At 54.1% G+C, this 26,570-nt stretch overlaps 3 protein-coding genes and 1 pseudogene across 11 annotated transcripts; 1 reads left to right on the top strand and 3 right to left on the bottom strand.

Moving 5' to 3' along the window:
* Nucleotides 1-117: 117 nt before the first annotated feature.
* Nucleotides 118-17,164, top strand: Slc4a2 (solute carrier family 4 member 2). 6 transcript variants are annotated; one of them, XM_021161748.3, is made up of 23 exons: nt 118-688; nt 3,845-3,958; nt 5,731-5,893; nt 6,019-6,263; nt 6,349-6,467; nt 7,535-7,767; nt 7,848-7,990; nt 9,075-9,255; nt 10,419-10,554; nt 10,653-10,818; nt 10,950-11,064; nt 11,148-11,332; nt 11,433-11,658; nt 11,863-12,078; nt 12,160-12,308; nt 12,394-12,588; nt 14,881-15,147; nt 15,256-15,345; nt 15,432-15,598; nt 15,945-16,198; nt 16,294-16,463; nt 16,621-16,794; nt 16,889-17,164. In XM_021161748.3, exons 2-23 carry the CDS (start codon nt 3,908-3,910, stop codon nt 16,967-16,969), a joined length of 3,726 nt encoding a protein of 1,241 aa, XP_021017407.1. In that variant the 5' UTR covers nt 118-688; nt 3,845-3,907; the 3' UTR covers nt 16,970-17,164. The 6 variants fall into 6 exon arrangements, with proteins under 6 accessions (XP_021017407.1, XP_085692644.1, XP_085692643.1 ...); XM_085836518.1 differs by having other exon boundaries at nt 10,653-10,806; XM_085836517.1 differs by having other exon boundaries at nt 118-471.
* Nucleotides 14,678-14,778, bottom strand: LOC115031163 (U6 spliceosomal RNA; annotated as a pseudogene).
* A 91-nt stretch (nt 17,165-17,255) lies between the features above and the next one.
* Nucleotides 17,256-21,465, bottom strand: Fastk (Fas activated serine/threonine kinase). 2 transcript variants are annotated; one of them, XM_021161753.3, is made up of 10 exons: nt 21,267-21,465; nt 20,097-20,507; nt 19,484-19,663; nt 19,212-19,351; nt 18,400-18,613; nt 18,142-18,301; nt 17,949-18,040; nt 17,744-17,879; nt 17,552-17,666; nt 17,256-17,475 (listed from the first exon to the last, which is right to left on the bottom strand). In XM_021161753.3, exons 1-10 carry the CDS (start codon nt 21,346-21,348, stop codon nt 17,368-17,370), a joined length of 1,638 nt encoding a protein of 545 aa, XP_021017412.1. In that variant the 5' UTR covers nt 21,349-21,465; the 3' UTR covers nt 17,256-17,367. The 2 variants fall into 2 exon arrangements, with proteins under 2 accessions (XP_021017412.1, XP_021017413.1); XM_021161754.3 differs by lacking the exon at nt 21,267-21,465 and adding an exon at nt 20,726-21,257.
* A 198-nt stretch (nt 21,466-21,663) lies between these two features.
* On the bottom strand, nt 21,664-24,095 carry Tmub1 (transmembrane and ubiquitin like domain containing 1). 3 transcript variants are annotated; one of them, XM_021163050.3, is made up of 3 exons: nt 23,972-24,095; nt 22,744-23,162; nt 21,664-22,483 (listed from the first exon to the last, which is right to left on the bottom strand). In XM_021163050.3, exons 2-3 carry the CDS (start codon nt 23,127-23,129, stop codon nt 22,132-22,134), a joined length of 738 nt encoding a protein of 245 aa, XP_021018709.1. In that variant the 5' UTR covers nt 23,130-23,162; nt 23,972-24,095; the 3' UTR covers nt 21,664-22,131. The 3 variants fall into 3 exon arrangements, with proteins under 3 accessions (XP_021018709.1, XP_021018712.1, XP_021018711.1); XM_021163053.3 differs by having other exon boundaries at nt 23,962-24,056; XM_021163052.3 differs by lacking the exon at nt 23,972-24,095 and adding an exon at nt 23,468-23,621.
* Nucleotides 24,096-26,570: the final 2,475 nt, after the last annotated feature.

Below are 26,570 nucleotides of genomic sequence, written 5' to 3' on the forward strand. Positions count from 1 at the left end.
GCTCGGGCTCTCTGCAGCGATCAACTCCAGGGACTCGTTTCCATCGCGGAGGCAAACCTTAAACTTCAACTCCCAGGAAGCATCGCGTGTCCGCTTTTCGGGCGTCTCCGCCAAGGCGCGGAGGCTCCCAGTGTGCCCCGCTCTTGTTATTATTCCTTTTCTGTGCTCACAGCCTTCCAGAAAAGGGCCTCTCCGGGACTACGCGTTCCAGAATACAGTGAGGGTGGGGGTGGGGTGCTCTCTGCTTGAAGTTTGCGTTTGACGGCCTAGATCCCGAGCGCTGTTGGCCCGGCTCTGACCTGGTTGAGTGTTTTGAGTCACCAGCGACCTCCTGACAGCTTCAGCACTAGTTTTCACCTCTCCTAGGCCACCTGGTGACCCCAGGACTGATTGGGGAATGATTCTGAGCGATGTCTTACTGCTGATGACCTCACAGGGACCAGCTGACCACAGGGCTGGGCAGCGAGACAGGTGTGCCCCGTTAGAGTCTGGATTTGAGTGGAAGGACACACGCCAGAGTCCCCTCTTTCTGCTGGGCCCATTTTATCGTCTCGAAACCCACCGGACTCCAGCGGCTCCACTTTGACATGCCGAGGCCAGCTGACTGGAGCCTGGGTGTCCCCCAGATCCCAGTCTTCAGAGCAGGCCCACTGGAGTCAGCCAGGGTGTGGCCCACGAAGACTGGCAGGTCAGTTACTTCCCTCAACAGGCAAGACCACAGACAGATGCTACACTTGCAGCAAGCAGCCTTTACCTCATCCTATAAAGGAGTTGATTATAGATTTTCTTGCACTACTCTCTAATTGTCTCATGATTGCATTCTTGAGGGCTGTGAACCGGGCGAAAATGGCCCCAAACAGCATTCCTCAGCGCGGAACCAGAGTAGGCGCTAACCGTTTGTCAATTAAGTCACTTAAATCTGAGTGCTTTTGCATAAACAATATTGTGATTTGCCCACGTGGCAGACTGAAGACGCATAAAGTGTATTCTTTATCTGAAATAATTGATAACTTAGTTGAGAAAACATGATGACACGCAAGGGTCTTTCAAATAGAGGTGTCGGCTGTGAATAGGTTTCCATTTAGCCCGGAGGTAGTTCTAGCGAAAGGGAGGAATCTTCAACAAGTTGTCTTGTTTTCCATCAGTTCAGGGTCTCGGCCACGCAACTCCACCCACTCATTACTCCATATTCGCCTGCCACCCATTCTCTCAGGCAGACACCGGGGCTTTCTTGGTGTTTCAGTGGTGTTATTTGGGCGGGGGCTCTGCAGAACCTTAACGTCAAAAAAATCTGTAGTTCGACTCCCTGCACCTCAATTTCCTGGCCTACTCCACGTCCTCGATCCCCAACGTAAAGCTGGCTTCTTTCCTCACAGAGGTGGCTCACTAAAGCTAAGAGAAGGCGAGCCCGGAGCTTCGCCGCGGGTGGGGGGAACAGCCGGAAGGCCGCGCCGGCCGCGTCGGCGGTGTCGGGCTGTGCCTGGGAGCGCGCCCCCGCCGCGGAGGCTCAGCGTCTGCTTTCCGCCTCTCAGCTAGCCGCGCCGGGGGCGCGCACGGCGCGCTACGGGGGGCGCGCACGCTGGAGGCTGGCCTGCCCGCGGCGCGGGGGAAAGTTGAGTTGGGAGAAGTTGGGAGCGGCGGGGGCGCGCCCCGGGGTGGGCACCGGGAAATCGTCGGGAGCGCGCGAGGGTTCCGGAGGATCAGGGGAGACCCGGAGACCCCCGGGACACGAAATCTAGAGCTAGCGGGTAAGCAGTTAGGTGGCGGAGAGGGAGGGTGAGGGCCGCGGAGGGGGGGGGGGGACTGGAGACTCGGGCGCCGAGGGAGTGGAACTGGAGGAAAGGGCGGGGACTGGGGCGCAGGGAGCGAGGTTTTAGGGAGAAGGATGGGGAGGCGAGTGGGAGTACGGGTCGGAAGCGAGATTCCGTGGTCCGCCTCTTAAGAGTTACCTAAAGCCAAGGTGCCGCGCCCCCTGTCACCAGGAGCGGGTAGTCTCAGGGAGCTACTGCCTTCAGCTCGCTCTCCCACTCCCGGGCGGGTTCCAGACGACCCTGTGCCCCAGAAACTCGCCACTTTGGGGGTTGCCTGGGACCGCAACTCCCCGGATCTCGGGATTGAGAGATGGAGCCATGAGAAGGGTTGGCGGGTCAGGTCAGGACAAGAGGTCAGACAGAAGGGGGAGCAGCTGGGTGAGGGTGGGAAGGACAAGCCTGAAGTTTGAGTCCTAGGGGGCTGCCTTCTCTTCTGTAGGGAACTCCTTGCTTGGGTGTGGAGGGAGCGCTGCTTCAAATCTGGGTCCGTTTTATCAAACTCCCTCCGCCCCCCCCCCACCAGCCCCACAGCCAAGAGCTGTGGAATGTACGAATTCACTTGGGGAATGGTTAATGCCCAAGTGGGGGTCCGGACTGCTAATCCCTTGGGCTGGGGGAGAGACACTAATCCTTCGGGCCCGTCGGGGCTGGTCCGGGGAATGTGCCCCCACTAGGATTATCGGTACCGATGCCCTGGACAGAGGCTGCTTTGTATTCTACAACAGCAGGGAGGGGGGGCATGGGTAGAGGGAGGAGGGCTTGGTGGTAAAACACACTGAGGGCAAAGCCTGGAGGTGGGAGTGAGCACCTGCAGGTGGTGAACACAGATTCCCTATACCCCCCCCTAGACCAGGTCCCCTCCCTCACACCTCTCCCCCACACTGACAGGCCCTGGCTGAAGGCCTGCTTAGGGGGGAGGTGGAAAGAGCAGTCAGCTGAGTTGGAGTTCTTGCCAGGAATGTGTGGCCCAGACTCCCCACCCTGGGCTGATCCCCCCAGACCTCTGTTATTTGACCCCATCTCATTGCCAAGGTAGCTATAAACCAGGCAACCTCACTTCCTCAGCAGCACCTGAGCAGCTTAGCATTGCTACCTCTAGAGAGCATTGGGTGTGCCCTCAGTGTGCATGGGCACCCCAGTTTGCACTGGTTGGGTTCCCTCTACCCCCATCACAGCTCACAACCTACAGTCATCGTCAGGAGGGCTGTCCTGCCATCCTGCCACTCAGATTTTCCTGGCCCAGGGCTAGGGAGGGAAGGAATAGAGAGACTGCCCCCTCAGGGTTTCTGTGCCCACCCCCTTGACGATGTCACGTGCCCCTCCCCCATTATAAGCTCGCTGTCCAGCTTCTCCGTTCTTCCTACTGAGTGCGTGGAGCTGGGTTCCTGTTCTGCACTGGGGAGGCTGTTTCTGTCTTATGTCTAGGGTGGCAGCCCTGCTGGCCTGCCTGCCTTTGGGGAGCACCCCTTCTGTACTTGCAGGCCCTCTGCTCTCCCTTTTGGGTTCTCTCCAAAGTTCTTTCTAGTCCTCCTTTCTGTTTGGGAAGCCAGCGCCCTGGCCTCCACACCCCTCTTGCTCTGTGGGGTGTCTCACTCCCTACCACACCCCTTTCTGCTCTCAGGCTCACCTCCAGGGGCCCTGGTTCCTCTTCCTGCCTGGCCCTTCACTCCCAATCTTTCTGTCCCTTATCATTCCCTCCCTCATCTCCTACTTTCTTTCCAGGGCTGGGCCTTGACTCCTTCCTGCCTCCTGGTGTGCCTCTTCCCTTTCTCTTCGTCTGTTCTCTCAGCTGTCTTTGTGCCAGCCACTTTTTGGCAGTCCCAACTCTGGTCTTCTCTTCCTATACATACTTTGCTCTTTGTTCTTGCTACCTCTAAGGGGCCACTGTGAGGCCCTTCATAGCACAGTCTAGAAGGATCTTGTACAGTCGGAGACTCGGGAGTGGCAGACAGCTGAGGCTCCTTTCCTTCCTGGAGTGGGGCCCGGGCTAGCCTACTCTTCAGCGATGGTGACTAGCCCTTTCCCCCACTCAGGTTATGCCTCCACCTTGTTGCCCTGAAAGCCGAAGCGACAGCGAGAAGGGCTAAGATTTGGCCATGAGCAGCGCCCCCAGGCGCCCCGCCTCGGGCGCAGATTCTTTGCACACGGTAAGCATTGCCCGCAGGTGAGCTGGCCCAGAGAGAGGTGCTCTGGCACGGTTCAGGTCGGGGTGGGGGTGAGGGTGTAGAAACTATAAAAAAGGAGGCTATGCTGGATTGAGAAGTACAGCCATCCACACCGAGACTTTGCAAAGTGTGTGAGGATGCTGAAATGGAAAAGGGGAGGGATGGGTGGCCTCCATTTGTTTGAGGAGTCAAGGATAGTTTGGCTGTAGTTGGAGGAGTTTGAGAACCCTGGCTTTTAAACCCTGTTAACTTTGATTGGGTCTTAACTGCATAGGCCCCCAAGGAGGTCTACACACACACACACACACACACACACACACACACACCAAGGCTCTAGTTAGAGCTTGCCTGCAGTGACTGGCCCCGCCCCTGGCCCACGTGCTATCCAGGCCCGCCCTCCCCCCTCCCCAATGTGGCCACTACCCCACATGGCCCTCTTCTGATTTTCCTAAGAAGTCTAATGATTAACTCCGGTGGCACAATCAGCCGCATTATATTGGTCACTGTGGCCCATCGGGGCACGTGACTGGGAAGGGACACCGGCTGGTGCCCTCCCCCTTCTTCTAGGTTCACCCCTGCCGCCATGGACTTCCTCCTACGACCTCAGGTTCGAGGAGATGACCCGTTCCCCCTCCCCACCAGCTCCTCGGGAGCTGTGCCTTGCTGGCTCCCCAGCTGCTGCCTCCCCGCCCGCCGGCCCGCCGGCTTCCTGCTGCCCAGCTGCTGCTATTGGAAGTGGGGCAAGTGCTTGGGATAGTCTCCTGGAGCTGCAGAGAGATGGGCTAGGCAGGACCTCCCTTCTCCAGTTCCTTGTCCGTGCCTGCCCTAGGTGGCTTTTTTTTTTCTGTGTTCCCCACTTCTACCCCTGCATGTCTCCCCAAGACCAATTTTCCTCCCTGGCTTTTCCTTGCGGTAGCAGCTGGCACTGCCACGGAAGGGGCGGCATACCCTGGACTTTGGAGGTCCTGATGCCCTTCAGGTCCTGGAGCTCTTGAGCAAATATTTGGTGGTGGCGCCTGGAGCTGAAACCTGCTGGGGGTGGGGTGGGCAGGGGGCTGGACCTGCTGGGCCAAGCTGCTGGTCAGATAGCCAGGCTGAGCTTTCCTGCAGTTCTGGCCTGCACTGGCCTCGCTGGTGCTGTCAGCTGCTGCACTCCCGCAGGATGACTCAGGTGGGGGGAGTCGGGGTGGGGTGAGGGGCGGGGCTGGCCGGCTGGCTGTGAGGGGAGGGTAGTGCTGCCTGCCCTGCCGGGGTGGGCATGTGTGCTGCTAGGGAAGGGGATGGGGGCTTTCTGGGCAAGCAAGAGCGTACATTCCTGTCCAGGCAGGGATAGATTTGACTCAGATCACTCTGGGCAGTTATCATAGATGCCTTCCGAAGTTACTTTTAAGGCTCAGCAGTTATCCTCCAGCCAAAGGAATTTCTTCTGCCACAGTAATAGGGAAGTTCACAATCTGCTTGGTTGCAGAAGGGCTAGATGAGGAATTCTGTGGTGTCTTCTAGTGTGGGCCTGACTAGACACACAAGGGGGTTAAATGCTTGGGAGCTTGGAGCCTGGCATGGGAGATCCTAGTTGCTGAGGATGTGGGATTAGGTCCCTGCATTTGAAAGGATAGGTTGTACATGGAGACTCAGTTTGTGTTTTGGAGATTATAGGTTGCTGGCATTACTGGATCTCAGGTTCTGAGTAGGTCAGGGCTTTTGGGTACAATTCCCAGCGAACCCCATGTGTTCTTTCCACGCTTTCTTCTCAGCCAGAGCCAGAGAGCCTGAGCCCCGGAACACCTGGGTTCCCCGAGCAAGAGGAAGATGAACTTCGTACCTTAGGTGTGGAGCGGTTCGAGGAGATCCTCCAGGAGGCTGGATCCCGGGGAGGAGAAGAGCCAGGACGCAGCTATGGAGAGGAAGACTTTGAATGTGAGGAGGCAGACAGGGAAGGGAGGCTGAGGGGTCAGGTGAGGCTGTCCAACAGTGAATTCGCCGGGTAGTAGTGGCAGAGAGGAGGCTGGGCCTGCGAGCAGCCAAGCCCCTCCTTCTTGCAGACCACCGCCAGTCCTCCCACCATATCCATCATCCGCTATCCACCCACCTGCCTCCTGATGCCCGCCGTCGCAAGACTCCCCAGGGCCCAGGACGGAAACCTCGGAGGCGCCCTGGTGCCTCTCCCACTGGAGAGACCCCCACTATTGAGGAAGGGGAGGAAGATGAGGAAGAAGCTAGTGAAGCTGAAGGGTTCAGAGCTCCCCCACAACAACCATCTCCTGCTACTACACCCTCTGCAGTTCAGGTCAGTGTTACCTAGGCCCCTGGGAGGGGAGCTGTCTGCAGGGTCCTGGCCTGGCCTTACCTTTCCATATGGGTTCCTGTTGCAGTTCTTTCTCCAAGAGGATGAAGGTACAGAAAGGAAGACAGAGAGAACCAGCCCATCTCCCCCTACACAGACGCCCCACCAGGAGGCAGCTCCCCGGGCCAGCAAAGGGGCACAGACAGGGTAAGTACACTGTACTCTGAGTGTCCCAAGTAGACGTCCCCTCACTAGAGCAGGGAGGAGGTGTGACGGATGGCAGGGCCTGAGCTAACCAGGCTAGGTCCCAGGCCTACCTATTACCAGGGAGGCCTCACAGCAAGGCCATGGGCTGAGTAGATGCTGAGGAGGGGACAGCGTGACAGAATGGGGCTCACTGGCCTTGGTAAGAATTCCATAGTGGCTTAGCAATCTAAGCTGCCCCTTCCCCAGCACAGGCTTAGGCACTGGACTAAGGACAAAGTATGTGCTGGAGCCCCTTCTTGTTTCTTGGAGCTGTCAGTGCACCCATTTGGAAAGCAAGTGTCACCACATGAGGTGGCAGCAGACAGAACACCACTCCATCCAGTGACCCAGCTCCCACAGAGATAGCACCAGGAGTAGATAGGAGTGTGGTGTGCACTAGCCAAAAAAGACTTCCAGCAGGAAATGACTTTGAATGAAACTTCAAGGTTACGACTATCACGGACCTGTTGTTTTCTGGGTACCAGGCAGTGTGATGTGCTATGGAAATAAAGGGCATGGTGCCCCTCTAGAGAGCAAGTTCATAGGCTCACTGCATGCCAGGCTGGCAAGGGGACAGGTGGGAGCCACAGAGAAAGCCTGGCACTGAGGAAGGAAAGAAGCAGGCAAGACTGGCACAGCAAGGCCATGGGCTGAGTGGATGCTGGCCTTGGCAGAGAGTTCACTGTAGTGTCTCTGAGGGGCAAAGCATTGGTGTCTGCTGCAGTTTCAAAGCTCATTTCCAGGTTAAAGGGACAAGGAATGAATGAATGAATGTTGCTAAATACTAGGTTAAATCTCACCTTCTAAAACAGTGCTGGCCTTTGCCCACATTGTGAGGAAGGGCTCTGTCCAGGTGAACCCTGTGGAACTCCTGGGGCTGTGGCGCTATGAAAGGCTAGAGCAGGGCTTCAGATACTGGCTGTGGGCTGTCAGAGCCTGTCTTCCCATATGCCTGCCTTCCAGGAGTGGAAGCCAGGCAGGCTGAGGGAGGAAGCTGTCTTTGGGGCTCATGGCTGTTCTATCTGCAGAACTCTGGTGGAGGAGATGGTGGCAGTGGCCAGTGGCACAGCTGGAGGTGACGACGGAGGTGCTGCGGGGCGTCCCTTGACCAAAGCCCAGCCTGGACATCGAAGTTACAACCTTCAGGAGCGAAGACGAATTGGCAGTATGACAGGGGTGGAGCAGGCGCTGTTGCCTAGGGTCCCTACTGATGAAAGTGAGGCTCAGACACTGGCCACAGCCGACCTTGACCTCATGAAAAGTGAGTGCTGCCGGGGCCTACAACGACCTCATCCTTGGTGGGACACAGGATGAGAAAAGTAAGTTCTCTACTCTCCCCAGGTCACCGATTTGAGGATGTTCCTGGGGTACGGCGACATTTGGTGAGGAAGAATGCCAAAGGGTCTACACAGGCTGCCCGGGAAGGTCGAGAGCCTGGCCCCACACCTCGGGCACGGCCACGGGCCCCGCATAAGCCCCATGAGGTACACCTGTCTACGTCATGTCTTCATCTCCTCCCCTTCCACTGAGCAGACATGGGGCCCCAGAGCTGCCTCAACTAGGGATGGCCTCCCCCTGACTGCATCCTTAGGGCAGTATGATCTCGTGTGTGGTGCTATGCTTCACAGTTGAGCCTTCAGTGAGGTGTGTGCCCTGGACACCTGCTGGTCAGCCAGTCGGCTACAGTAAGTGGTCTACAGGAGGAAATACAGAAGAACCTTCAGGCTCCCTCCATGTAACACCTCATTTTCAAAGCCCAACCTCCCTGCTCAGTTGACTCTTCCAGCAACTGGTGAAGGTGGTAGGCCAGGTGGTGTCAGCCATAAACCAACTCTGTTCCAAGCTTGGCCAAGGTTACTTTGTTATTTAGGGACACTGCCCATCTTAGAGTGTAGGGCTCTGAACTTTGGCATAGTGTGTGTTGTTTTTAATGTTTTTATTGAAGTATAATAGCACTATAGTAAATTGCAACTATGCTGAGTGTCCAGTCCAAGGTCATGTTGTACCCATGCCACCCAGATGGCTACTGCCCAGCTAGAGCCTGTTCCAACCCTCAGCAAGTCCTTTTCTGCCACCACCCTGGTACTGTCCTAGAGAGGTGGCTGTCCCCTGGCATTCTTATTTGCAGTTTTTCAAGAAGGGAGGCTGAGAGAGATAGGGGTCTCACTTTGTAGTCTAGACTGTCTTGGAATTTATGATGGAACCACAGACTGGCCACAAACTCAAGGCATTTCTGCCTCAGCACTCTTGTGTCCCGAGGACTGGGACTACAGAAATACTCCACCACTCAGCTGCTGCTGGTCTTGTCAGCCCTGTGTAGGTCTCCAGAAGCCCATGGCTTCCTTGCATGGAGACTCCACTTGGCTCTATGGGTCCTGTTCACAGATTTGACTCCGTCCTCTGTCTGCCATGGACATTTTACAGATGAGGGAACTTCACATCTGATGCTTCAGCCATGCATGCCTGTGCACCCTCACCATGGCCCATGGTCACCTGACCCGCTGCTTCTGCAGAGGTCAATTCCCAGCATCCTCTGTTTCCTGCAGCACTTTCTCATCTCGTCCCAAGGTGTTTGTGGAGCTGAACGAGCTGCTGTTGGACAAAAACCAGGAGCCTCAGTGGCGGGAGACGGCGCGCTGGATAAAATTCGAGGAGGATGTAGAAGAGGAGACCGAGCGCTGGGGGAAGCCTCATGTGGCCTCGCTGTCCTTCCGGAGCCTCCTGGAGCTCCGCAGGACTCTGGCCCATGGTACAGTTCAGCTTACCTACTACGGGAACTCTTTGCTTCTAGCTCCATGACTGAAGCTTCTCTTTTTAGGTGCTAAAATGACTTGAGAGCAAAGATTTTTATGGAAAATGACTGAAATTTCTGGCATGCCTTGTTAGCATGTTTTACTTTAGAGCTATGTCTCAAATACCCCAGACTAACTTTGAACTAACTCTCTGTGTAGCTGATAGTCACCTTGACCTCCTTATCCTTCTGCCATTACCTCCTGAGTCCTGGAATCACTGGCATGTACCGCCACACCCAGCCTCTGCTAACGTCTTAGAGGATTTGGGAATATTACCTAACCTGTAAGGCTGTCTAAACTTCACTAAAGAACCACAGGTGCGGGGCTCCCAGTGCACTTGCTTCCTCCTTCCTGTTGGGCAGTCACTCCCAGTTGTTCTTTGAAAGGTTGTTTCTAAGCAGCTGAGGACTGAGATCTCCGTTGTTGGAATTGTTTCCAAACAGAAAGCGAATAGCCCGCAAGTGAGGTTTCTGGGCTTTGGGTGAAACGCCAGAGGGAGAGCTTTATCTCTTAGGCTGTTTTGTCTGCTCAGAAGCACTTGTCTATTTATTCCTTAGTTCTTTGTTCTGGAAAGTTGACCTTGCCAGATAAGTGTCTGGTAGCTTTTGAAAGGAGTTTCATTTCTATATGTCTTTGAAAGCCCACTGGGCTTGCAGAAGTGAAGCAAGAAGTCTGGGAACTTTTGGTTGATCCCAGGTTGCCATGTGGACAAGGCCACAGGCCAGCTGGAATGTGAGGGAGATCCAGGACCCTGGGAACATCATGGGGAGGAAGCACCCTGGGTTAATAACAGGAATAGCTTTCTAACCTCAAAGAGGACATAGCTAGAGTGGGTGCCCTGGGTCACCTAAGCTAGGTGCTCCTTGGGTAGGGCATCAGATAACTAAATTGTGGTAGTTTCAGTGAGCCTCATGTGGTATTCCTAGGAGGGGAAAGGATGGGGACAAAGAGGTCAGAAAGATAAGTTGGCAGAGGCTTTTAGGAGCAGAGCTGGCACTCAAGTTCAGGCCCTGGCCTACACTACCTGGCTGCCCAGCCTGTCCCCACTCTCCCTCCTATCTGCTCCTCACTGTTGCTACTGGTTCTGGGGTGACACGTTCTCTCTACCACCTTCTGGCAGGAGCTGTGCTCTTAGACCTCGATCAGCAGACCCTGCCTGGGGTGGCCCATCAGGTGGTGGAGCAGATGGTCATCTCTGACCAGATCAAGGCAGAGGACAGAGCCAATGTGCTACGGGCCCTCCTGCTAAAGCACAGGTATGGCCTTCAGGCCAGGAGAGCCCAGTCACGTCCCGCCTGCCTGGCCCTGGCCCCAATGTGGTCTTTCCTGATGCTCAGTGTCCTCTGTCTACTAGCCACCCAAGTGACGAGAAAGAGTTCTCCTTCCCCCGAAACATCTCAGCGGGCTCTCTAGGCTCTCTACTGGGGCATCACCATGCCCAGGGGACCGAGAGTGATCCTCATGTCACTGAGCCTCTCATTGGTGGTGTTCCTGAGACCCGACTGGAGGTGGATAGAGAGGTGAAGGGGAATGGGTCCTGCCTAGGGGCTGGCAGGAGGGTCTGAGCAAACCCAATGTGAAATACAGCTAGGCATGTGGGAGGTGCTGCTTGGACTGAGTTCTGTCCTGTTCCTCCCATCCCGTCCCCCAGCGTGAGCTACCACCCCCAGCGCCACCTGCAGGTATTACCCGCTCCAAGTCCAAGCATGAGCTGAAGCTGCTGGAGAAGATCCCTGAGAACGCGGAGGCTACAGTGGTCCTCGTGGGTATGTGAAGAGAAGCTGGTGGGTATTAGCAGCTGGAGGGGTCCTGCCACCTGCTCTTGCCCATAGCAGTTCCACATCTCTAGGCTGTGTGGAGTTCCTCTCCCGCCCTACCATGGCCTTCGTGCGGCTGCGGGAGGCTGTGGAGCTGGATGCCGTGCTAGAGGTGCCTGTGCCTGTGCGCTTCCTGTTCTTGCTGCTGGGTCCCAGCAGCGCTAACATGGACTACCATGAGATCGGCCGTTCCATCTCCACCCTCATGTCTGACAAGGTCAGTTGTTTTTCCTTCCACCCTTTCCTGTAACTGCCCCAGTTCCCAACCTCTGCCTCCTTCTTGTATCCCTATTCCTTGATCCCATCTGCTTGGGCAGCAATTTCACGAGGCAGCCTACCTGGCGGATGAACGAGACGACTTGCTGACTGCTATCAATGCCTTCCTGGACTGCAGTGTTGTGCTGCCGCCTTCTGAAGTGCAGGGCGAGGAGCTGCTGCGTTCTGTTGCCCACTTCCAACGCCAGATGCTAAAGAAACGAGAGGAGCAGGGCCGCCTGCTGCCCCCTGGGGCTGGGCTAGAGCCCAAGTCTGCCCAAGATAAGGGTACGCCCGCCCAAGTAGGCCTGGGCCAGGTGACACTAGCTTAAGGAGGGAGCTCTTGAGCAGTGGACGGGCCTGTAGGCACCTGACCAGAAGCCGACTACATTGTCTCTGTCTGTAGTCAGTATGATCTGCATTCATGGAGGAGGGCCTGATGGGGTGGGTGGGAGGGTGCCACAGGCGCCCTGATGGAGGCCTGGATTGCAGCACTCCTGCAGATGGTAGAGGTGGCAGGTGCAGCTGAAGATGATCCCCTTCGGAGGACAGGCCGGCCCTTTGGGGGGCTGATCCGTGACGTGCGGCGGCGCTACCCCCACTACCTAAGTGACTTCCGCGATGCACTTGACCCCCAGTGCCTGGCTGCTGTTATTTTCATCTACTTTGCCGCCCTGTCTCCTGCCATCACCTTTGGGGGGCTACTGGGTAAGGAGAGGTTTTAGTGGGAGTGGCAGGTGTGCACGGGCCTGGCCACCAGATACTGAGCTTGCTCCTTTTCCCCTCCAGGGGAGAAGACAAAGGACCTGATAGGAGTGTCAGAGCTGATCATGTCCACAGCGCTGCAGGGAGTGATCTTCTGCCTGCTGGGGGCTCAGCCCCTGCTGGTGATCGGCTTTTCTGGGCCTCTGCTGGTCTTCGAGGAGGCCTTCTTCTCGGTAAGAGCTCCTTCTGTCCTACTTGACCGTCCTTCCCAGACATGGTTCCTGGCACCCCTAAGGGCTTCCCACCTTTCCTGCTCAGTTCTGCAGTAGCAACGAGTTGGAGTACTTGGTGGGCCGAGTGTGGATTGGCTTCTGGCTGGTGTTCCTGGCCCTGCTCATGGTGGCTCTGGAGGGGAGCTTCCTGGTCCGATTTGTCTCCAGATTCACCCAGGAGATCTTTGCCTTCCTCATATCACTCATCTTCATCTATGAGACCTTCTATAAGCTGATCAAGGTAGGCATGCATGGGATACAAAGGAACTTGGGGCATCCTGTCTTGTCCTTAATTCAGTTCTATTTATTATCTGTGTGTGTGGAGTTCAGAGGACAACTCAAGGGAGCTGGCTCACTCTTTCACCTTTTGATGGACCTCAGATTAGCATCTTTACCCACTGAGCCATTTTGCTGGCTTCTGTCTTGCCCTTGCTTTCCTCATTTTATGTCTGTATATGTCTTGTATCTTGGTTCTTCCTTCTGGACTACAGGCCAGGCAAATTCTGACATCCCCTGGAGTCTGTTCATGAGCACAGAGTAACATGGAGTCAAGAGAGGGTTGGAGGAGGTGGGTGGAACAGGAAGCCCATTGGGAGTGCAGCAGGCAGAGATGAGACAGTGCTACAGCTGGCCTCCGCCCCACCTAACCCCCCCCCACCATTCCCACCTCCCCACCCCCCACACCCACCTTTTCTGTGGCCGCCTCATCACTGAACATCACAGCAACTTTTCAAAAACTTACAGGTTTTAAAAAAAGATTTATTGATTTATTTCACGTATGTGAGTATACTATTTACTGTCTTCAGACACACCAGAAAAGGGCATAAGATCCCAGATGGTTGTGAGCCACCATGTGGTTGCTGGGAATTGAACTCAGGACCTCTGAAGAGCAGTCAGTGCTTTTAACCACTGAGTCATCTCTCTAGCCCCGAATTCACATTTTTAATAACAAGGATAACATACACTTAGAATCCAAGACTGTAAAACCGAGGGCCCAGAGGTGGTATACTCAGCAGCCTTTGGAGCCCAGCCTTGGCTCTGGCTCTCCCACTCCTGCCCTTCTCTGTCTGAGGCAGATTTGTGCTTGCTTATACCACACTCTCTAGTCTCAACTAGGTCCTTTGCTTTGATTTCATTTTCAGTCTCAAATTCTTTATTATATACATCATGCTTGCTCAACATGAGGCTGAACAGTTGGTTTCCAGCATCTCTGAATATTTTCTAGATACCTACATGTGACTATGAAAATATTTGGCATTTTAAAAAATCTGAAATTCTGAACAGGCACGTGTGTGAAGAGAAACATTGTCACACATAGATACCGACATTTAAGGAGCTGCTCCAAGACATGGTCCCTGCAGCCTTTGGCCAGTGAAGAGGAAGATAGTTACTTCTCAGAATGCCAAAATAGGGGCTACAGTTTTACCTCAGGGGTAAAGTGCTGGCCTAGCAAGGCCCTGCATTTGGTTCTTAACTCCAGAAAAAGTTAAAAACTTTTTGCCATAATAGTAAAATAAGCTTAAAGAAATGTAGTTTGGAGCTGGGCAGTGGTGGTGCATGCCTTTAATCCTAGCACTTAGGAGGCAGAGACAGGCATATTTCTGAGTTTAATGCAACCCTGGTCTACAGAGTGAGTTCCAGGACAGCCACGGCTCCACAGAAAAACCCTGTCTCAAAAAACAAAACAAAACAAAAAAACCAAAGAAATGTAATTTGGGTTTTTTGGGACTCATAAAATTAACAGAGAAACATGTGCTGAGTACATTAAGAGATACTGGGGCTGGGTGCAGTGGTGCATCTTTAATCCCAGCACTCCATCAGAGGACGCAGAGGCTGGTAGGTCACTGTGAGTTTGAAATCAGCCTAGTCTACATAGTGAATTCCAGGCCAGCCAGGGCTGTCTCGAAAAGGGAAAATGAAATATTGGTAGAGGGCCAGCAAGATGACCCACTGGGTGAAATTACTTGCTACCAAGCCTGATGACTTGAATTTGATCCTTGGGACCCACCTAATAGTAGGAGCACTGGTTCCCAAAAGTCATTGCAACCCCTACAATGGGTTCCATGGGTGGCACATGCATGCCCACACACATACATACATGCATGCATACATACCTATGTGCATACATGCATGCATACATTCACACACTAAATAAATAGAAAGCAAAAGAAAAAAAGTAATGTTGGTGCAAAAACCAATGAACTAAGTTAACTGAAAGTAGTTTCCATACATTTCACACCCTGTGCATGTGAATTTGTGATGGTAACCTTATTTTTTTTTTTTGAGGTAATGATTTAGTGTTAACTTAAAATAGACTTGATCAAGTTTTTAAAATTATGGAACACTGTAGAGTTGCGTATCATCCCTTGTACAGGGCCATTCTGATCTTCTCTGTGTCCAGTTTCAGTACATGTGCTGTTGAAGCAAGCACTCAGTCATTGTCTTAACCTGCTAAGACAAGTTTCTAGAAGGCAGGCTGTAGCCCACCAACATCCAACCTGGCCCCAGCTTAGGTCCTATGTGACCTTTCCAGATCTTCCAGGAGCACCCACTCCATGGCTGCTCAGGCTCCAACGACTCAGAGGCAGGCAGCAGCAGCAGCAGCAGCAGCAGCAGCAATATGACTTGGGCAACAACCATACTGGTGCCAGACAACAGCAGCACTTCTGGGCAGTCTGGGCAGGAGAAGCCCCGGGGCCAGCCCAATACAGCCTTGCTATCGCTGGTGCTAATGGCTGGCACTTTCTTCATTGCCTTCTTCCTGCGCAAATTCAAGAACAGCCGGTTCTTCCCTGGCCGGGTATGTGGGTTTGCAGACTGGAGGAGCTGAAGATAGGAAAGGCTGGCTTGGAAGTATTGGGGAATTGCATGGGATGAAGGCCTCTGAGCATGGTGCTTGCCCTCTTAGATCCGGCGGGTAATTGGGGACTTTGGGGTGCCCATCGCGATCCTCATCATGGTGCTTGTGGATTACAGTATTGAGGACACCTACACCCAGGTAAGGCATGGGCTGTTTCCATCCCGTCTGTTCTGGTGTTCCACTGAGTACCTTCCATGTAACAGCACATTATCCCTGCCTTGCAGAAGCTGAGTGTGCCCAGCGGATTCTCAGTGACAGCCCCAGACAAGCGGGGCTGGGTCATCAACCCCCTCGGAGAAAAGACCCCCTTCCCTGTGTGGATGATGGTGGCCAGCCTGCTGCCTGCTGTTCTGGTGTTCATCCTCATCTTCATGGAGACACAGATCACCACGTGAGCCATCCTAGCTAAGGGAGCAGGGTCCTCTCAGATGCAGGAATGTAGGACCTACTGCCATTGGGCCCTGAATGCCAGGCCAACTAGCTTCTTTTCTAGGTAACAGAAACGTCACTGATGTTAGCTGGGGTTGGACAGGGCACAGGCAACAGGCATTGTAGGCTCCTAGCAGGGCTTGCTAGGAGAAATCCTGAAGGTTCAGACTGAGGACAAAAGTTCTGTTACGGAGGTCCAGTCCCAGGGGGATGGACAGAATCCACCAGAGCCAGCTGGGCCATGCTGGAATGCTAGGATCTCCCATGCTGCAAGTAGCCTAGGTTTCACAATGCCTCCCTCCTCCCAGGCTGATCATCTCCAAGAAAGAGAGGATGCTGCAGAAAGGCTCTGGCTTCCATCTCGACCTGTTGCTCATTGTAGCCATGGGTGGCATCTGTGCCCTCTTTGGCCTGCCTTGGTTGGCTGCTGCCACTGTCCGCTCTGTCACTCATGCCAATGCACTTACTGTCATGAGCAAGGCTGTGGCACCTGGGGACAAACCCAAGATTCAGGAAGTCAAGGAACAGCGTGTGACAGGGCTGCTGGTGGCCCTGCTTGTGGGTATGCCGCCCATTCTCTGAACCTCACCTTCCATGGGGGGGGGGGGGCCCAGGTTTACTATGGAGGGGACCAACTGTTTTTTTCCCTTTTCCCAGGCCTCTCCATGGTCATTGGGGACCTCCTGCGGCAGATCCCCCTGGCTGTGCTCTTTGGCATTTTCTTGTACATGGGAGTTACCTCCCTCAATGGGATCCAGTTCTACGAGCGGCTGCACCTGCTGCTCATGCCGCCCAAACACCATCCAGATGTCACCTATGTCAAAAAGGTTAGTTCCTGCACTGAGGGCAGCCTTGGCCAGCCTGTACAGAGATCTGGAAATCCTCGTAGTGTAGTACCTCATCTCCTAGGGGGAGGGGAAGGACACTCCCCTCCTTTTGGCTGGCTGGGATGTATGTCTAGGCTCACCTCATCTCTGCTTCCAGGTTCGGACCATGCGGATGCACCTGTTCACTGCCTTGCAGTTGCTCTGCCTGGCCCTGCTTTGGGCGGTCATGTCCACAGCCGCTTCCCTGGCCTTCCCCTTCATCCTCATCCTCACAGTGCCTTTGCGCATGGTGGTACTTACCCGAATCTTCACTGAGCGAGAAATGAAATGTGTAAGCAACCCTCACCCTCTTCTCTTTTCCTTCCAGTCCTCTCTCCTATGATTCCATAAAGGTCAACCCTTCCCTCCTTTCTGTCTCCTCACAGCTGGATGCTAATGAGGCAGAGCCAGTGTTTGACGAGTGTGAAGGTGTGGATGAGTATAACGAGATGCCCATGCCTGTGTAACTGCTGTCCAGAGCCACAGCAGAGGGACTGAGGGGCAGGGGGGCCATGCCTGTGTAACTGCTGTCCAGAGGCACAGCAGAGGGACTGAGGGGTGAGGGCTGGGGGTCCTCTCCTCCTGCCCCTCCTTATTTTTATTTAAGTGAATAATTTAAAGCCCCCTTCTCCCTACCCTGCAGTAAAGCGCTTCAACCCCAACCTAGGCTTGGTCTTGTTTCTTTGGTGGTGGGGGTCATGAATGGAAAGATGCGGTGGCCCAGCCCAGTTATCCCAGAAACAAGATTCAGCATCAGGAAGGAAAGGGATTTTAATGAAAAAAAAAAAAATAACAGGAAGCCAAAGTGCAAATTGTCTGCCCTCCTCCCCATAGGGGATCGATCCTGAGCCCTGTGTGTACCTCCTCACCCACCCTCAGGTCCCCAGCGAAGACCTAAGGCCTGAAGCTTTTGCCTCAGGTAGCTCTTAAGCTGGGGCAGGCCTCTTTGAGACTCCAGTTCTTCAAATGGCAGCTGTGGAGAGAAGACAGGATGCAGTGGGTTGGCTATAGGAACACACATGCACCCATTGAGTGGGACAATTTCTCACCGGTAGGAGTTGGTAGCCCATTAGGCCCAGGTGCCGCTCCCTCAAGGCCCGCGAGCCCAGCAGCACTCTGCCGTCACGGCAGAAGTGCCAGCGTTCTCTCAGCATCAGCACCACCCTGGAGAACAGGGGACTTGGCTCAGGCTGCTGTTAGACCAGCAACCAAGGCTCCCAACCCTGTTTCATTTTCCCTACCTTTGGGCAGGGTCTTGGGTTGTGGAGTTAAAGTTTGCCTGGTCCTGTTGGCAGGACCGTGGTGGGTAGGGCAGGAAGGGGTCTTGTGTCCTCATAGGCAGCACAGCACCAGAACTACCCACACAGAGTAGAAAGTCTGCAGGACAGGTAAGCCTTAGCCTTAGCCTTAAGCTGTGGACCACCCCCGTTCCCATCCACACCTCACCTGTGCAGTAGCCCGGAGGTACAGTCAGATTCTGACGGTAGTTTTCTTCCCCTAACAGCTGGCGTAGCCCCTCAGCGACCATGTCCTTGTGACTACAAGGAAAGCACAGTGGTAGAGGATAAGTATCTTCTGTTAGGAACCATTGGCTCTGGCTCTCCTGCTCTGCTCCTGGGCTGCCCCTCCCCTAGCCCACCTGTATTTGCAGCGTGCACGGTCAGTGATGAGGGGCTGTGGGAAGATGGGCACTCGCTGCCTCTGGGGAAGGCGGGGGCCTTGGTATCCTGGGAGTTCAAGCTCCACAGCCGTATCGAGTAGAGAGAGGTAGCGTCGCACAATCAGAGAAGGAGGGGTGCCTGTGGGGAAGCAGGGACTGGGGGACACTGGGCGGCTGACACCTGGGCATGCCCCTGCCCTACAGCTCTTGGCCCCACCAGCCATTTCGTGTGCATACCATTGATATGGTTGATAAAACTGGGAGAAAAGACAAACTGCAGGGCTCTGAAGGGCAGGCACTGCAGCTGGCACAGTGACATCAAAATGTTGACTGTGGCCAAGGGTGCCACCCCTGCTTCCCGAGCCAGGATCCTCTCAAGACAGGGCATAAATTGCTGCTCCAGGGGCATGTAGTTCAACCTCCCAAAGGGCAGGACCAACTTCTGTACCACCTGCAGAAAAAGGCAGCATTATCCAGCAGGAAACTCCGCTCTGTGTCTTTCTTTCTTTCTCCCATTTGAGACAGGGTCTATGTCTCTAAAGCTAACCTGGAACTTGCTATGCAGACCAGGCTGGCCTCGAACCCAGAGTCTCCTGCTACTGCCGCTGTGCCAGGATTAAAGGCACATGCCAGTATGCCAAGCTCTCTGGCATGTTTGATAGGTACAACCTCAGGGAGGTCTGGTTGAGTCAGTAATTACTTTCAAGGCAGAACGCCCTCCGTATCAGCACATGCCCCAAGTTCTGCAGCTTAAGCAGTGTCTTGAGCTACATGTAGGAACATAACTGTGGGGTATGGCTCACAGGACTAGAGCAGAACTAAGCAGCTAGGCAGGAGCTTTGGAAAACTTCAAGGCCTTAGACATACTACTCTACTGATTATGGGAGTTGGACAACCAGTGAGCAAGAGACAGATGTCCTGGGGTAAGGAACACAGCCTAGCTGGAATGCTTGCTCCAGGAGAAGCCAAACAAGCTGGATAGGGGCTGAGCCTGACCAAGTTGTTGAGGACAACTCAGAGAAACATGGAAGGGTGGGAGGCCAGCCCACCTTGCTGTTGAGCTGGGCTTCCTGAACCACCAGGAAATGAGCAATGGCTTCCAGAAGTTGGGGTTCCCGCAAGCGGTGCCGGGCCAGGTGTTGGGCCAGAAGCACCATTACGTGAGGAGTCAGTTCTTCTGGCCTTGCCTCTGTGAAGAACAGCCTGTCATACAGTGTCTCCAAGGAAGACTCCTATGGGCTAGATTGCACCTAGCCCAGGTGGCTCATCCCAGTGGCTTCATCTCATCCCTTGCCTCCCTTCTGCTTTTAACCCTTGGCACCTGCCAGGCTTCTGATCAGATGCTGACGAGGGTACTGCAGGAAGCGGGGGCAGCTCAGGGCCACTTCCAACCTTTGACCACCATAGATGGCAGGCTGATGTGGGGAGGGTGGCTTTGGAGGGAGACGGGACCTGCGCTCCTGCTCGAGGGCACACAGGAGTGGTCCATCTGATGGAAAGCCTGAGAGGGAGAGGGACGAAGACCACCCTGGTAAGAGAGCTGGGGTGTGCCATCTTGCCAAGTGGAGTGAATGAGTCCCCAAATTCCTTGTCATCGTTTCTTGAATGGGAAAATACTTATTTCAGTGGAGTGATATGGTATCATGTGAGCATGATGTATCAACAGTGTGTGAGGAAAGCCTTATACAAAAGTCACCTTGTGCCGAGTATGACTGTGGCTTCCTAGAGCACTGTATTAGGAAGAACCTAGTACCCGGCATTTAGAAAGATGCTGCTTGACTTGGACACCCACCATGGATACAGAGAGCAATCAGCAAATGTGCTTGGGGGGGGGGGGGATGGGAATGTGAGTGTTATCAATGGCTTGGGTCCTCTACTGCTCTCTCTTCCTCTATTCTTCCCGAAACACCCACACCTTCCAATACCCTCCTCACCAAGTAACACTGCAAGGTGGAGACACACATGGATGGTGTGAACGTCAAAGGAGGGGCAGTTTCGGATGATGAGCTGACTCAAGTCCTGCAGTGTGGCCTGCTCCACAGGAGAGGGCCTAGGCTGAGACACCAAGAGCTGGCCCAGACGCCGGAGTGCCACAGGGTAGTGATGAGCTCGCACCTTGGTGGGGTTCTGGCTCAGCCATCGCAGTAGCTCCCCAGGGTTCCGTGCCTGTTCCAGAAGCCGTTGAAGGCCTTGCACAGGGCCTCCTCCAAAAGGCCGGTCCCCGGACTTGCTGGGTCCCAAACAACAAGGCTGTACTGGTGGGATGAGCAGCAAACCAGACAGCCGAGCAGGGGAAGTCTGGGCAGAGAGCAGGATTCGAAGCATGGAGCTGGGTGGTGGAGACCCTGAGGGGGTGGCCCAGAAAACCAGGTGAGGTTTCCTCCAAGGGGAAAAATAAGCTATCTAGTCCTTACCTGACTCCCCATCCAAAGGGCCTGAAGTTTAAAAAAAAAAAAAATCCCGTGTGACTGCCCTGGTATTCTTCCCCACTCTGCCCCTCTTCTCCCATTCCTTGACATAGAAACCCTAATTCTTTAAGTGTGCTCAGTGCAATTCTATTCACATTTCACATGCATATCGCCTTCGATGCTCCGTGCAAGCTGATGAGGAGTCGCAGGGCTGTTACCTCATTTCTCAGGTGGAGAAACAGGCCCAGAGCGGCGGAGAGGTTAAGCCTGAGGTCATTCACAGGGCTAGTGGTCGCACCCAGCCTGGGAACCCCGGTGGTCCGGGCGATGAGCCCTGAAGACCACCTCCCCGTCCCGCAGAAGGCGGCGGCGGCGGGGTCGGTGGAACGCAGGCTCAGCAGCGGGCCGGTGCTGGGTCCCATGCTGGGCGCTCCCACTTACCAGCTGCGTGACCTTGGACTAATGTCTTCGCCTCTCTGCCTAAGCCTTCTCACTAGTGAAACGAGAACACAGCGCAAGCTCGCGGGGCGCGCGCCGAGCCCGAGTGAGCCATCTGCCAAGGCGCTGAGCCGATGCTGTCCGCGGGAGGGGCCCCCACACCCTGTCCGGCCCCAGGAGGCGAGCAGCCCGTGGTCACCACCACTAACACCAGCTCCCGCCGCCCTCCCGAGGTCCGCCCCTCAGGCGCCACCCTACATGACTCCCCGGGCCCCGCGTAGGTCACTCTCTCAGCTGGTCTTGGGGCCCGGGAGCCGGGCTCCCCCCGCGGCCTCCTCATCAGCGGGCCACCGAGTCCGCCATCTTCCCAGCAGCCCCCGGATCGCCCCCAGACGCCAATCGCAACCCAGCGCCAGGGCGGCGGAGACGTGGCTCCCAGCAGGCGCTGCGAGCAGAGGAGCCGCGAGCCCCGCCCTCCGCTTCCGGGAAATGCGCACGTCGCGGGGGCGGGGCCACAGAGCTTGCGCTGAAAGGTGCAGGGAGCGGCGGTCCGCTGTCCAGCCCTGGGGTAGCTTGGGCACTCAGGACCTAGGGCAGGTTCCATTCTCGTAGAACAAGGGCTCCCCACCCTCAAGTAACACACAGACACACTGGGTATGAAAACGTCACAGTTTCTTTAATCTGCACAAATTCCAGAAAACAACTCTGCCCCTCTCGATTCCCCTTCACCAGTCTCCCAGTCCACCAGTTTCCAATTCAGCCTAGGCAGCTCTTTGAAATTAGAAGTATCTAGATCCTCTGTCAGCACACTAAGATGGGCCCATTGGGGTGCCCTGGCTTTGTGCCGGTCCAAGGCAGCGACAGCAAGTGCCTGATCCAGAAGAGCCCACTGCCGGCGAAGGCTGAGGTCCAGCAGCCCCAGGAGATGGCCTAGAGCTATGAAGATCACACGGAGCGGCCTCCGCTAACACCCGAAGTCCTCTGCGGCGCAAAGCTGGGCTCCAGGGTAGTGGGAAAAGACAGGCAGCGGGTGAAGTGGGCCTGGGCAGACAGCAGCTCCCTTTGCGCCTTGGGGAATGAGGTCCAGAGGGGCTGGCTACACTGCCAAAAGCCCGTGGAGGCACTATGGCCGATACATGGCAAAGGCCAGGAGACTGAGGAGCAGGGTGAAGCCGGCCAGACCCAGGGTAGCGGTCAGGGGAAAGAAGGGCCGGTACTGGATCTGGCAGTACCAGAGCAGGAGCAGCAGCAGAAGCAGCAGGGGCAACAGAAGGCTGCCGATTTCCAGCCCGGAGGGGCCGGGCTCTGACCCCGGTGGGCAGGGAGGATGTGGGGGACCGACTCTCGTGGACACGTGGCAGTGGAGAACGCAGTTGGGGGGCAGGTGGAGACTGCCTAGTGTCTGAGTGTCGTCTCCTAACAGTTGACCTTGGTAGATGAGCCGAACCTGCTGTTCCTGGCCTGGAAACTGGGTCCTGAGGAGAGAGGGACCTGGGTAAGAGAGCAGGCCTCAGGCAGTCCTGGCCCATTGTTCAGAGGACCAATCCCAATTTTCACCACCCCTACACCTGACCACCCAGATCCTGGCCTCTGGGGGACAGGTTAACAGGAATGGTGTATAATGTGAGGAGACAGTTCTTTCAAACAGAAAATAAGGGAGAGCTTCATAGGGTGACCCTTCTATAGACACCCACCCCATTTTTAGCATTTTGCTCTTACCCTCTTCCCAGCTTACCTTTTTAAGGAGCCAATGGTGTCCTGAGGCCAGGCCCTGGCAACCTGCTCAGAGTCATTGAGAAATTTCAACCGTAGAAGTAGGGGTTCCTGCGGAGAGTCTGGAGGTGTTGATGCTGTGACCCCTGTGTCAGGCTCTGGCTGTGCAGATGGACCTCTGTGTCTCAGGCTGGGACTCTCAGCCCCTGGGGCCTCCTCTCTGATGCTGTCAGTAGCTGACATGGCTTCACTGGGCTGTGCTGGTGTTGTGGTCCCCGACGGCTGTGGTTGGGGGTCTGTACTCTCAGTGGTATGTGTTGAGACCCAGGCGAGGGCCAGCACCAGAAGGCAAGCAAGCACCGCAAAAAGGACAGTCACCTCATCGCCTACGCCTTCAATCAAGGCCATGGCACCCGTGCTGCTGCCAGAGGTGCTAAGGAGCTAGAGAGGTGCAAATAACTGGTGAGGGACTACTTCCTGGTCAGAAGTCATTCCAACTTCAACTGTCCTACTAGTTATTGTATGTGCTTGCGCACCCAGGATGCAGCATCCTGTAGTCCCAAACTTGCCTTTTGGGTAACGTCCCTTTCCATCACCAGATTCCAAGTCCTAACTTTGCTATCTGAGTTCTAGATCTTCATTCAGCTCCCGATTCACCCAAACCTTACATTCAAGAAAGGGCCTTGCTTTTCTAAGCAACCCTCTCCTTAAATTTAACCTTCATCAAACTTTACCCACAAGCTTACCTATTCTTTGGTTCACTTCATCCCAAAGTTCACTCCTTCACCTATTTATAGCAAAGCTCATCTGATGCCCTCTCGCTTAAGTTTCTCTGACAAAAGTGTCTCTATAGCCCCCTGCCCTCCCCCTTACCATTTACCCAAACCCCACCCACAACACAGACCACTTCCCAAAGCTTCCTAGACAACCCCAAATGTCAAACTCCACCCTTGGCCAATCTGGAGTCTTGGGAGTTGTCTACTCAGCTCGGCACCTTCTCGGGTCCACCCAAAGCCCACCCCGCAGCAGTCCGACTCAGCGCCTCCTGGGCTCCAAACCCAGAAGTCTCCAGACCCTTGATCCCTCAGGGAGAACCTAGACTTAGCCTTCCCCACGACTACTCCATCACTCCTCCCATCTGCCCGCCCCCCAGAGCTACTGGAGGGCACCAGCTATCTCGGGGCGGGGCAAGCAGGGCCCAGCTGTGGCCTGGGGCGACCCGGTGGGCGCGGCCACGCACAGCGACTCACCGCCCAGCTCCACCAGCTCCATCTCGGCTCCTCGGGCACTTCCGGGCCGAAGGCACCGAGGTCGCAGACACCTGAGGTCCCTCTCCTTCCCTGCTGCCGCGGCCCGGGAGCATTGTGGGGATTGTAGTTCGCCCTGTTTAGTTCCCGCCCTCCTCCCTGTGAACCCACGTGCCGGGCTGGACCAGATGTTGCCGATACCCTTGGATCGTCGATGGGCCCACGGGGAGGACCCTGGGGGTTCTGCTTGTCCACAGAGATTTGGTCAGCAGCAAGAAACTCTATCTCCGCTGCCAGCTGCTGGAGCATCTGTCACTCCTGACACCAACGTCAGCCTGCAGCATGTCAGAGCACCCGCGTTGGTGATGCAGTGATGAAGGCTCTGGGAAGCGCAGGTGGCCACTACCCAGCCAAGCCTGTGTCATTGTGGACGCCAAAAAGCAGCTTGGTTTTCTAAATTGACTCTGTAGCTGAGAAGGTGTAGGTTGTCTGCCCAACTTGCTAGGGAGAGTGCCTGACGCCCGCTATCTCCTGGCCTCTGCTGCACTGTGTCCCTATGAGATTGTAAAGATGGCATAGACTTTGGAACTGAGTGTACATCCTGAGGTCTCATGTAGACACTCATCAGCTATATAATCTCTGGTGGGTTATTTAATCTCTGAACAAGTATAATTCTTCTAGGTCAGTTGGAAAGAAGAAACTCGTTTTATTAAATAAGTATGACAGCTCTGTAAAATTTATGTCACTGTATTTTGCTCGCCTAGTATTAATGCATTGGCTTCACCAAAACGTAAACTGAGAAACTGGCTAAGTATGGTGACATAGCCCTGTAATCCCAGCACTGGGAGGTTGAGGAGGTTGAGACGACCTTTGGTCACCTAGAAAGACCCTGTTTTATTCTCCCACCCCTAAAAAAAGTGTTTCCACATAAAGGATATAGCGATGGATCTGTGACAGCTAATCTCTGTAGATTTTTCCTTATTCCTTTGACTCCGATATCTGCAGAAATCTTGAATCCCAGATTTTACAGACCAGTTTTTTTTTTTTTTTTTTTTTTTTTTTTTTTTTTGGTTTTTCGAGACAGGGTTTCTCTGTATAGCCCTGGCTGTCCTGGAACTCACTTTGTAGACCAGGCTGGCCTCGAACTCAGAAATCCGCCTGCCTCTGCCTCCCGAGTGCTGGGATTAAAGGCGTGCGCCACCAGGCCCAGCTCAGACCAGTTTTGACTTGGGAGTTTGCACATGCATGTGTGTCTGTGTGTGTGATGCATACATGTGAGTGTACACATACCATACAGGACTTGTCTCTGTTCTCTTATGCTAAAGTTACAGGCAGAGGCTCCCATGCCTGGCTTCTGACATGAATACTGAGGAGTCAAATGGAGGCCCGTATGCTTGCAGAACAAGTCCCTAGTTTTAAAAAAACAAGGGTTTGTATATCACATTTGTATGGATGTTTGCCTGAATATATGTAAGTACACCACACTCAAGCCTTGCGTCTCTGGAGGTCAGACGAAGTACTAGAGTAATAGGCAGTTTCTTGGAACCGTGTAGGTGTTAGGAACCGAATTAAGGTCCTCTGCAAGAGCAGCAACTGCAACAGGTGCAGCAAATGTTCTTAACTCCTGAGCCATGTCTCCAGCCCCATCCAGTCCAGTCTTAATTAAAGATAACCTACTCTGCTCTTCTATGGATGGGACCTCTGTTTAACTACTTCAGTTTCAGATTAAGACCAGATCAAATATTGCCTTGGGCACATTAGTTTGGATTTATAAAGGAATTAACTTCTCTTATAAAGTAAGGAATTAACTTCTCTCTAGTTTCTTCATATATCTTCATTTATGCTATATTTGAGTATATATGTTTTATATGCTAGGTATTGTGCAAGATACTGGGCATATAATGCTTTCTCTCCTTTCCCTCACTGATACATACTAATAGAGGAACAGATATGCAGACAGACAATCAATGAATGTTAAGGCAGGCATGCGCTGGTGGCTGGGGCAGCACTTTGGAGTGTTTCCCTCTCAAGTTCTGGGGAACTCCTTGCTGCCAATTCTAAGCATCTAACAGAGATGCTATAGGTTTGTTGGTTTGTAATTTTGTTTTATTTTTCAAGACAGGGCTTCTATATGTAGCCCTGACCTGGAACTCTTGATGTAGAGCAGGCTGGCCTTGAACTCACAGAGATCTTCTGCCTCTGCTTCCTGAGTGCTGGGATTGAAACCATGCACCTCCACCACCTGGCCAGAGCATTAATATTAGTTTTAGAATTGTAAAGTAGAACTATACTTTTTTTTTAATGAGAAAAGCTATATTTTTGTTGAACTACTTCAGTTTTCAGATTAAGACCAGAAAGTTTACAAGACATTCCTAACATCATACAGATAGAAGCTCGCATCACTCAATAGCTGGGAGTTGATTGGTTTGTGCCTGATCCTTTGGAAACTAAGAGAAATATGAGAAGGTATGTATAAAGTAAAATACTAGGCAATTTTATTTTGGGGAAAAGTCCAAGTTGCCCTTTGAAGTGGAAATGAGTGTAAAAAAGATGACATGTGGGCTGGAAAGATGGCTCATCGGTTAAGAGCAGTGGCTGTTCT

The sequence above is a fragment of the Mus caroli genome, unplaced genomic scaffold, assembly GCF_978045245.1.
Source record: "Mus caroli unplaced genomic scaffold, Mus_caroli_1 scaffold_4, whole genome shotgun sequence".
In the NCBI taxonomy this organism is placed as follows: Eukaryota; Metazoa; Chordata; class Mammalia; order Rodentia; family Muridae; genus Mus; species Mus caroli.